At 43.5% G+C, this 12,095-nt stretch overlaps 1 protein-coding gene across 1 annotated transcript in view; it reads right to left on the bottom strand.

Moving 5' to 3' along the window:
- Positions 1-12,095, bottom strand: part of TRPM1 (transient receptor potential cation channel subfamily M member 1) — a 75,910-nt gene that overhangs the window by 50,221 nt on the left and 13,594 nt on the right. The window contains exons 6-9 of the mRNA XM_063794068.1: positions 11,837-12,011; positions 11,298-11,421; positions 10,160-10,232; positions 9,259-9,359 (exon numbers count right to left, since the gene is read on the bottom strand). Coding sequence (XP_063650138.1) covers positions 9,259-9,359; positions 10,160-10,232; positions 11,298-11,421; positions 11,837-12,011 — 473 coding nt within the window. The remainder of the gene's footprint in view (positions 1-9,258; positions 9,360-10,159; positions 10,233-11,297; positions 11,422-11,836; positions 12,012-12,095) is intronic.

Genomic DNA, 12,095 nt, shown 5'->3' on the forward strand with positions numbered 1-12,095 from the left:
GCCAGACCCACCCGCTCCTCTTACCAAACGCTCCTGGTGGGTTGCCTACCTGAGGAGCCTCCATTTCCTCTCTTCCCATCTCTCCTGCACGCACCCTGCTGCTTCTTCCATCTTTCCTGGGCTGTGGGTTTAGTTGCTGAGAACTGTGCTGGTGCCTGCCTCATGGGCATTTCATGCTGGGTTCTCAGCACATCTGACTCCACTGCCTGCTTCCTCCTAGAGTCTCTTCCCTTGGCTTCTTGGGCATCACAAACTCCCAGCTTTCCTCTTCCCTGTCTGGCCACTACTTCTCAGTGCAGCTTTAAATGTCAAGGTTCCTCTGGGCTCTGTCCTCAGCCTTCTACCTTTCCACTCTACTCTCTTCCTTGACAACCTCATTGACCCCCACACCACCAGTCACCACTGATTGGCATACAACTTCTCCTTTCTGGCTGCGGCCCACCTCTCTCCCCAGAGTTCCTGTTGCCTGCTCAGCATCCTGCTTGCATGTCTCAAAGACACGCAGCTCCTTATGTCCCAAACCACTCTCAGGACCTCCCCTCTGACCCAGTCCTCTTCCAGGGTCCCTTATCTCAGGGAAATGGCACCACAGCTTGCAAGTTGTGCAAACCAGAGAACTGGGGAGCATTGTGACATCTCAGTCCCTCCAGTGCCGTCAATGATTCATCTACCCCTATGTGCAGCCATGTTTAATGCTAAATTTTGCTTAATTCTGATTCTTGCCTTCTTCTTTGCCTCTGCTCTAGTCCAAGGCCTGAATTATTTCAAAGGCCTATTAACAGGACTCTGCACACCTGCCATGGCACCCACCCAGTGCATTTTCCACAGTAACTCCAGAGTGACCTTTAAATATAAAAATGGAATCAAGTAACTCTCCTGCTTAAAACCCTTAAGTAGGGCTGAGGCAGAGCTTATGTCAGGGGAGGTATGCATTTATATAGTTCCTGGTCAACATACAAATATGGATGAAAAAGTGTCTTGGCTGACTCCTCATGCAGATAAAACCATTATGGTCCTGAGTGACAGAGTGACACCGCATCCAACAAATGGTGCTGGGAAAACTGGATATCCACATGCAAAAGACTGGATTTGGACCCTTACCTTACACCATATACAAATATTAACTCAAAATGAATCAAAGACCTGAACATAAAATCGAAAACTACTAATATAAAGTGCTGCTGGGCACGGTAGTTCACGTCTGTAATCCCAGCACTTTGGGAGGCTGAGGCAGATGGATCACCTGAGGCCAGGAATTTGAGACCAGCCTGGCCAACATGGTAAAATCCCATCTCTACTAAAAATACAATAATTAGCTGGACATGGTGGTGGGTGCCTGTAATCCCAGCTACTTGGGAGGCTGAGGCAGGAGAATTCCTTGAACCCGGGAGGAAGAGGTTGCAGTGAGCTGAGATCGTGCCGTTGCACTCCAGCCTGGGTGACAAGAGTGAAACTCAATCTCAAAAATTCTGAATTAATTAAATTAAAATGCTTAGAAGAAAACATACGGCAAAAATATCACTATATTGGATTTGGGAATTCAATTCTTGAATATGACACCAAAGGCACAGGCACAAAGGGAAAAATTATTAATAACAAATCTGATGGACTTTATGAAAATTTAAAAGTTTTGTGCAGCAAAAAATACCATTAACAGAGTAAAGGTAGCCACAGAATAGGAGAATATATTTGTACATCATATATATGATAAGGGGTTCATAGCCAGAATATATAGAGAACTCCTAAAATTCAACAACAAGAAAACCCAACCTGATTCAAAAATAGGCAAGAGACTTGAATAGACATTTCTGCAAAGCAGATACACAAATGGCCAATAAACACACACAAAAATGCTCAATATCACTAATCATTAGGGAAATACAAATCAAAACTATCTGAGATATTACCTCACACCCATTAAGATGGCTATTATCTTTTTTTTTTTCCTTTTATTTGAGATGGAGTTTTGCTCTTGTTGCCCAGGCTGGAGTGCAGTGGCACGATCTTGGCTCACTGCAACCTCCGCCTCCCAGGTTCAAGCGATTCTCCTACCTCAGCCTCCTCAGTAGCTGGGACTACAGGTGTGTGCCACCACTCCCGGCTCATTTTTTTTTTTTTTTTTTTTTTTTGTATTTTTAGTAGAGACGGGGTTTCGCCATGTTGGCCAGGCTGGTCTCCAATTCCTGACCTCAGGTGATCCACCTGCCTCGGCCTCCCAAAGTGCTGGGATTACAGGTATATAAGCCACTGTGCCCAGCCAAGATGGCTATTATCTAAACAACAGAAAATGACAAATGTTTGTGAAAATGAGGACAAACTGGAACCCTGTGCACTGTGGGTGGAAATGTAAAATGGTGCAACTGCTATGGGAGGAGTTTGGTGATTCTTCAAAAAATTAAAAATAGGATTACCGTGTGATCAATGGTTTCACTTCATGGCATACTCAAAAGAACTGAAAGCAAGTCTCAAAGAAGTATTTGTACACCTACATTCATAGCAGCATTATTCTAAAACATGGGAGCAACCCAAGTGTCCACTGATGGATGCTTGGATAAGCAAAATGTGGTTTATCCATATAATGGAATATTATTCAGCCTTAAAAGGAAGGAAATTCTGACACATGCTACAACACGGATGAAACTTGAGACATTGTTCTGAGTGAAATAAGCCAGTCACAAAAGGACAAATATTACATGACTCCACTTACAGGAGGTACTGACAGTAGTCATATTCATGGCAACAGAAAGTAGAATGGTGGTTGCCAGTCACAGGAGAGGGCAAGATGGGGAATTATTGTTTGATGGGCATAGAGTGTCAATTTTGCAAGATAAAAAAGCTCTTGAGATGAATGTTGGTGATGATTTTCCTTCAAAAATTGTTAGTCCAAAGTTTTTATGATTCAATATAAATAAATAAATTGCCTTTTGTTACTTGTATATATCAAACATCTCTCCTTTTCTCTCTCTTCATTATGTTTTTTGTTTGTTGGTTTATTTGTTTGTTTTTTGAGACGGAGTTTTGTTCTGTCACCCAGGCTGGAGTGCAGTGGCATGATCTCAGCTCACTGCAACCTCCGGCTCCCAGGTTCAAGCAATTCTCCTGCCTCAGCCTCCTAAGTAGCTGGGATTACAGGCATGCAACATCACACCCGGGTAATTTTTGTATTTTTAGTAGAGACGGGGTTTCACCATGTTGGCCAGGCTTGTCTCAAACTCCTGACCTCAGGTGATCCACCCGCCTCAGCCTTCCAAAGTGCTGGAATTACAGGAGTGAGCCACTGTGCCTGGCCTCTTCGTTGTGTTTAAAAGCATGTTTTAAGAAGAATTTTTTTTTGCAAAGCTTTTACTTTAATTAATTATTTTAATTAGCAAATGACAAATCGTATATATTTATGGTATACATGATGCTTAAATATATGTATACATTGTGGAACGATGAAATGAAGCTAATTAACATATCCATCACCTCACATACTTATCATTTTTGTGATGAGAACATTTAAAATCTACTCTTTTAGCAATTTTCAAGTGCACTATACATTATTATTAATTATAGTCACTATGTTGTACAATAGGTCTCCAGAATTTATTCTTCTTAACTGAGACTTTGTACTTTTAAACCAAAATCTCCCAATCCCTCACATCCTAGCTTCTGATAACCACATCATACTCTCATGCAGCTTTTATTTTTTGCATTCAATAACAGAAAATATAGATAGAAGAATTTTGTCTAGTAATATATAGCAAATCAGACCTAAGATTGATTTACTGTGTTGGAATTCTTATGTCCTCCCTACCACGAGTTTTCTACTATATGAAGAATTCTAGATAGACTATAGATTCACAGGCACATCCTTTCTTGAGTGCTTCAACTATTAAAAGAAGATTTTGGAGACCTTATATCCCACTGTAGGGAGACAGAGAAGGACTTTTGGCTCCAGGTTACAGCCTGAGCATGTGTTTCCTGTCTTCCCTCCCTCCCCAGATACTATTTAAATGACAGCAGAGGAGTATGAAAAAGAAAAATCTATTTCAGGGAGAAGAGGCGGGCCAGAGAGTTTTTAACAAATTTCTGGAAGCATTGAAGGACCAGTTAAAACTGTGGAGAGGAAGCCAAAGCCCAAAATGTGTAATGTGGAGGTTGCTCTTGAGGTGAGACCAGATTTTCCAAGATACAAAGAAGAGGGCATGTGGTGGGCAGAAGGCATGGTGACCGGAAGATGGTCTACAGAGCAGGAGGCCACTCATCCCCTCCCAGTCTCCAGGCTGCCATTGTGGTGGGTGCAGAGCAAGCAACTGCATTCCTGGGCTTCACTCCCAGTAAAAACTGGGAGGATGTCTGCTAAAGAACAGGGAGGCCCAGAGCCCATCAGCCCTCTCCAGTCGGCACTCAGCAAAGCAGGAGGTTCAGGCGACGCTTTCCTTCCTAAGCAGGGAATTCCTGGGCAGTCCTCCCAGGGAGGAGAAAAACCTGTTGGCAAAATGGGTTTCCATACCAATTAAGCAGTTCTATCCCTCATTCTGTAGTGTGATGGACAGCCAAGGATCTAGAGCATTTGAGAAAATCAACAGCATAACAGAAAAACCCAAAATGAACAAAAAGAACAGCTGACCAGGGAGAAAATAGAGATAATCTAGGGAACAGAAGATAACTTCAAAAAATCTAATTCATATCCTTAGATATTGCATCTGTGAGATGAAAATAGGCTAATAAGAAAATAAAATTGTTAAGGAACAAAAACACTTTCTTAAATATAAAAAGCATGAGTGCCTAAACCTTTAAAAATTGTATAAAAGCTAAAGAAAAAGTTGAGATTTCCAAAAACATACAGCAAAATGATAGAGAAATAAAAAACTGAAAATGGATGGTCAATCTGGGAGAAGGGGATCAGCAGTTGCTTGACTGATAGAAAATCCAGATGAAGGGAAAGAGATAATAAAGAAAGAAATACTCAAAGAAGAGATAGTAGAAAATTTCACAGAGCTGATTCAGGTCTTCAGCATAAAGGGACCTTTGAAAGCCAGAAGAATTAAATGTCTACATGTGTGAAGATATGGCTGCTTGAGTGTATTCTCTATACACTTCTATTTTCATTTGCTTGAAATAGAAGATACATCCTTGTGAAATTTTCAAGCACTGAAAAAGCAAAGAGCAGAGAGAAAACAATGGTTCATCTATAATTGAATGAAAATCATAGGACAATCTTGAGCCTCATGTGAGGCAGACTTTTTTCAGACATGTAAAGACACAGAATGATAATTGCTGTGGTTTGAAAGTGTCCCCCAAAGTTCTTGTGTTGGAAACTGAATCCCCAGTGCAACAGTGCTGAGAGATGGGACTTTTAAAATTGTTTAGGTTATGAAATTCTGCTCTCATGAATGGATTAATGCTTTTATAGAGGGAGAGGGTTCATGATCTTGAGAGATTTGTTTTAAGAGTTCAGCCCTCTCTTGCTGTCTCTCGCTCTCTTACACTTTCACCTCCCACCATGGGATGATGTAGCAAGAAGGCCCTGACAAGATTCCAGCCCCTTGATCTTGGACTTTCCAGTTTCTACAACTGTAAGAAATAAATCTCCTTTCTTTATCAGTTACCCCATCTGTGGTATTCTGTTACAGAAACACAACACAGACTCAGACAGTAATTCTCCCACATGCTTTTATGTAAAATTTACTTGAAGATGTACTCCAGCAAAATGAAAAAGGAATCTGAAAGGGAGGAAAACATGGGGTCTAGGAGGCAATGGCCAGTCTCAGAGTGCAACGAAGGGATGTCTGATGTAGACAACTGTACAGTAGGCATTGAGAGCATCCAGGGAAGATGGGGGTAGGAACTCATGGGGCTTTGAAAGATTCTTCAAGAAGAAATGGGACAGTAACAATTAAGAGAATAGATATGGCTGCAGCCATAAAAAAGAACAAGATTATGTCCTTCGCAGGGACATGGATGGAGATGGAGGCCATTATCCTTAGCAAACTAAGGCAGAAACAGAAAACCAAATGCTGCGTATTCTCATAAGTGGGAGCTAAATGATGAGAACACATGGACACATAGAGGGGAATAACAGACACTGGGGCCTTTTGGAGGGAGGAGAGTGGGAGGAGGGAGAGGGTCAGGAAAAACAACTAGCAGGTACTAGGCTTAATAACTGGGTGGTGAAATAATCTGTACAACAAACCCCCATGACACAAGTTTACCTACATAACAAACCTGCACTTGTACCCCTGAACTTAAAGTACAAAGTATATATTAAATATAAACTATGTATATGCAAATAAAAGTACAAAATGACATTTTTAAGGTAATATCTGTATGGCTTCATCTTGGAAAGAGTGCAATAATTTTGCCCTAGCTCCCCACAGGGTAGCCTTTGCTGCAGCCATGCTTGATATATCCACGTTGCTGACAAAAGCCTTGATATGGTTTGGCTCTGTGTCCCACCCAAATCTCATCTCCAGTTGTAATCCCCAGGTGTCAAGAGTGGGGCCTGATGTGAAGTGATTGGATCATGAGGGCCATTTCCCCCATGCTGTTCTCATGATAGTGAAAGAGTTCTTATGAGAATTGATGGTTTTAAAAATGTTTGGCAGCCCCTTGTGCTCTTCTCTCTCTCTCACGGGCTGCCGTGTAAGATGTGCCTTTGCTTCTCCTTTGCCCTCTGCCATGATTGTAAGTGTCCTGGGGTCTCCCCAGCCATTTGGAGCTGTGAGTCAATTAAACCTCCTTTCTTTACAAATTACACAGTCTCAGAAGACTGCTATTCTTTATAGCAGTGTGAAAACGGACTAGTATAAGCCTCAACATTAGCAGTGGCAAGTGTACATAGGCAGGTATCAAACTTTACATCTATTTGTTTGGAACCAAACTAAAGATACAATAAAAATACTTAAAAAAAAAAAAAGGATACAGCAATGACATCAAGGCAAATGTTTGGAAGAAAAAAGAGAATCAATTAGAAATGTGGAGAAAAGCAAATATCTATTCAAATAAGTCATGGTCCAAATATGAAGGAAATTAAAGTGTCACCTAATTTTAAATAGTTGGTGAATGATGGCAACCTTGATGCCTGTCATATTTTCCTTTGTGTGAGCCAGATAAATGACCCAGGACTACCTTTCCTTCTCCTTGACTTCAATCCTACTATGCGGTTCAGCAGTGAACAATCTCCATGTAATCACAACAATGTCAAAGCTGCTGGTTTCTCCATTTTTTTAGAATCAACATAGAGACTAAGTACAAAAACTGAATGATGATTAAAGAGTAAGATGTAAGCAGGACCTCAATGATTAAAGAAGGATATGTACATGTTCATCATGTCAAGCACCCTGTAAAAGTGGGGCTGATTGAATTAGGAAGATGAAACTTGTCAGGAGAGGAAGGAGGAGTATAGAGTGAATTTCCTCATTTAACAAAATGGGAGTCTGAAGCGGACAGAACAAGTAGGTGGTTGCACGTACTCTTTACCGTCATAAAGGTGACCAATATAAGAATTAAACAGGGCTGGGTGCAGTGACTCATGCCTGTAATCCCAGCACTTTGGGAGGCCAAGGCGGGTGGGACACTTGAGGTCAGGAGTTTGAGACCAGCCTGGCCGACATGGTGAAACCCTGTGTCCACTAAAAATGCAAAAAAAATTTAGCTGGGTGTGGTGGGTGCCTGTAGTCCCAGCTACTTGGGAGGCTGAGGCAGAAGAATCGCTTGAATCCGGGATGCAGAGGCTGTAGTGAGCTGAGATAATACCACTGCACTCTAGCCTGGGCAACAGAGTGAGACTCCATTTCAAAAAAAGAAAAAATAGAATTAAACAGGCAACTATCAAATCCAGGAGGAACAGGGGCAGTGGAAGCAGAGTGAGCAATCCACCTCCTTCTATTACCAAGTGGAGAACTGATGGATCTGTCTACACGTGATCAATCAACAAAGAGTGATAAAACGTGTTATGGCAATGTGTGGAAGCAACTTCCAGGAGACCTAAACACAGAGGCAGTTAAATGCTTTGGGAGGCAATTAAATGCTTTGGGAGACCTAAACACAGAGGCAGTTAAGTAAAATGCATTTGTGCAGCAATATGCCAGGGATGTTTTGAGAAATGGTTTTGCATTGTTTTTTGTTTTATGTTTTAGAGATGAGATCTCATTCTCTCACCCAGGCTGTAGTGTAGTGGTGCAGTCACAGCTCACTGTAACCTCAGATTCCTAGGCTCAAGCAATCCTCCTGCCTCAGCCTCCAAAGTAGCTGGGACTATAGGCATGCACTCGCATGCCTGGCTAATTTTTTTTATTTTTTGTAGAGATGGTGTCTCACTATGTTGACCAGGTTGGTCTTGAACTCCTGGCCTCAAGCAATCCTCCCGAATCGGCCTCCCAAAGTGCTGGAATTACAGGTGTGAGCCACCACATCTGGCCAAGAAATGTGGTTTTTAAAACCAACATAAACCCTCTAGATATTCCTACTACCTTTCATAAGCAGCAGAGCCCTTTTGGCAAACACAAATTTATCCTGACTCCTAATCTATAAAATGGATCAAAGAAGCTGCTTCGACTGAAGAAGTAGGAGGCTTGGAGTCCTTTATCATGCAGACTTATGTGTGTTCACACACACACACACGCTCATCCCCATGTCACACACACACATCAGTACTCAACACCCCACACACACTGCTCATCCCATATCACACACACACAATACCCTCCCAATGACACCCACATACACACTATACCACCCATGGCCACACACATTACTCACCTACAAAAAATCATACCACATACAGGCACACCACATATCACATGCACACAGACACCCTATACACACATACAGACACACACATAGACACACACATACACACACACACACATAAACACACACACACACACACACAGAGTTCTCTAGGCCTCCAGGGTTTCATGGAACATAGTTTGAAAAATCATTGCCCTGGATGGAAGCATTGCATTAAATTTTAATAAGCTATTTTATTTCTTCTTCTTTTTCTTTAAAAAGGTAAAAACCCACTTTTATCAGCAACGATAAAATATTTGGTGATTAATTTCTTCAGGAGTACTGGTTTGAATGTGGAATTACTTCTTGTTGGTTCTTTGAAGTTAAACAGCGACATCTTCTAATGAGCCTAATAGATTACATATCATATCATCAGAAACCCCACATAATTTCCTGAGTTCCATGTCACAAGGGAGAACATACTAATAGGTCACTTGTACAAAGTCATGATCAATGATATGAATCGAAAAAAAACAGTTTCACCGGCCAGTGGGGCCCAAAGACAAAGATCTGGCTTCGTGCTATGTCCACGCGGTTCCAAGCCAGTGCCAAGCTCAGCTGATCTGGAGCAGATACGTTTGTTCCTGGAAAGGCAAGAAACCAGAATGATTTTTCACTCCACGCCTGGACCGCCAGGGTTTGGCAGGTGCTGGGTGGTGAGCACAGGCTTCCCTTGGGCTGCTGGCCTAGAACTAAGCATTGCTGGCTTTGCTCTCACCCTGAATGACCACAAAGGCCCCATGCTGAAAGAGCTTCCCTGGAGGAAGGTGGAGGCAGCCTCTTCCCATGCCAGCTGTGCATGGTCTCCTTGGGAGGGACAGAAGAGGAACCCAGTGACTCGGGGACCCTGGAGATGATCTCCAGGAAGGCTGGAACCCTGGGACTGCCAGGCAGCCAGCCTGACAGTGACCCCTCCCCTCTCTCTGTCCTCCCTGCCCCCTCGTGGCACCAGGCTAACCGAGAGGCAGGGAGGAAGTGTGCATCCCAGAGCAGACCCTCCCTGCCCGGCCATGAACGCCGACCTGAAGCCTGTCATTAGAACCAAGACGGGGAAATTGGACAGAACACTGCGGAATGCAGTGATTGCAAAGGGACCCATCTGATGTTTACACTCTAGGAGCTGAAGCCCTCAATGAACCAGTTACAAATAGAAACGGTTCTGATCTCAGCCCATGATGGTCCAGGAGCACCCACAGACCTCTGCCCCACAGAAACCTTAGCGAGCCTTGTCATTCTGCCGTGGCTTCATGCTGAGACTGCTCAAGTGGCCTGGCTGGCTCAGGGTCTAGCACCAGCAGACATAGTCCATGGGAGGCCGGGAGGGAAGGATTGCTGGCCAGGCCAACATCAGAGGGACAGGAGTCACCATTTCCCGAGAGCTCACCTTTCAGCAGGGCAGTTAAAATTGCCATCTCGATGTCCTGCTGGCCCTCAGAACCCATTCTGAACACAGTGACCTGAAAATGTGAAAAGACTGAATTAAAGCCAAGTTGAAAACAAGAAGGAGATATGGGGTGTTGTTACAAAATGACCACAGAGACTGACACGTAATAAAATGATCCTGAGCACTAAACAGTTTCAAAGCAAGTGCTGTTGATTTCTTTTTTTTCTTTTCTTTTTCTTTTTTCTTTTTTTTTTTTTTTTTGAGATGGAGTTTCGCTCTTGTCGCCCAGGCTGGAGTGCAATGGCACTATCTTGGGTCACTGCAAACTCCACCTCCCAGGTTCAAGCGATTCTCCTACCTCAGCCTCCCAAGTAGCTGGGATTACAGGTGCATGCCACCATGCCTGGCTAATTGTTTTGGTATTTTTAGTAGAGATGGGGTTTCACCATGTTGGCCAGGCTGGTCTCAAACTCCTGACCTCAGGTGATCTGCCTGTCTCAGCCCCCCAAAGTGCTGGGATTACAGGTGTGAGCCACTGTGCCCGGCTGATTTCCAGAAGTTACGGCATTGCCGTGGGGTGCCTGCCTGCATACTGACTTTATAATTTTCCCCATCCCTTCTGGCACCCTCGAGAGGAGGGAGCTACACTCCAAAATCTCTGTCGCCATCGGAGATGCAAAGTCGTATCTAATCAGACAGGAGATATTTGTAGGAATTAGAATTTTGAAGAGGCCATCTTATGTGCAGGACAAGAGTACCTATTCCTTGTAAACGCAACGGAAGAGGGAAGGAGTGGGAAACAAAATAACAGAACTTTGTAAACATGCCTGACAGGGTGGTATGTGGCCCTTTTCCCCAAGACTATCAATCTGAGTAATATTATGAGCCTCAGAGGGTGTTGTGTGGTGTCACGCCCCACTTGCTAAGGTTCGAAAGCACCAGGGGCCCTCCCCTGCGTGGGCTTGTTCAACTTCTGTCATGTGGACACAGCCACCAATTTGGTATGCATTTGTACTGTCTCTCGGAAAAGGCCGGACTAAAATATGAATAACCCTGTCATGCACACATGGGCGGAATTAGAAAAGGAAACATAATTCTCTCCACAGAGCTTGTTTGGAAATAAATTCAAGACACTTACGAGTTCTTTCTTCTTCATGCACTCCATTATAATTGCAAACAGCTGATGTGATTGTGCCTTATTATAATTAAATGTTTTCTGAATGGTAACTAGAAGCTGCTCCCTGAGGGACTCATTTATTATTCTGTTCAAAGAAAATGCAAGAGAACAAAACAAGGCAAGTTAAATCTATATATGAATGAGTCAGACATATCTCTGTCTTTGATTTGAGACTTTGCTGTGGGAGGATATCCTGACACAGGAGACAAAAAGTGACCATAGTCAAACACCGTATTCTCACTTGTCCTAAATTCCAGCTTTGTTGCAAACTTTCTAAGGGCAAATGAAGTTGGAAATGAGGGAGAGAGAATTCCATCAGGAACACCCTGCCTCTGATGGTTCCCCTGGATGCTGACCTGAGGAAATGGGAGAGGAGATCTAGCAAATCTTCCTGATTTAAACACGTTTGGAATGTCTAAGCAGACCACTTTAGATTTTCTCCTTGGCCCGACAAAGAGGGAGTTACGAACCCGCCCTTCCTCGCGCGTCAGAAATCCTACCCGCCTTCTTCACAGTACTTGTGCGCAAAGGACAGGATGTCCGAGGCACGTCCGCTGCCATCACAAATCACCACAGGGACGGGAGGCTCTTCTTGCAGGTATTCCAAGACGATGGACACCACGTTAGGGCCCCCCTCCACCACGAGACCCACGAGGGGCACGCCCTGCCCCAATCCTGCAACACAAACCACATTCGCCCATACCACCTGTGCCCTGCACTGTCCACCCAGTCGTTTTAACTCCTGAAGTATGGGGAAGA

Source organism: Pan troglodytes, chromosome 16 (assembly GCF_028858775.2).
Source record: "Pan troglodytes isolate AG18354 chromosome 16, NHGRI_mPanTro3-v2.0_pri, whole genome shotgun sequence".
Lineage (NCBI taxonomy): Eukaryota > Metazoa > Chordata > Mammalia > Primates > Hominidae > Pan > Pan troglodytes.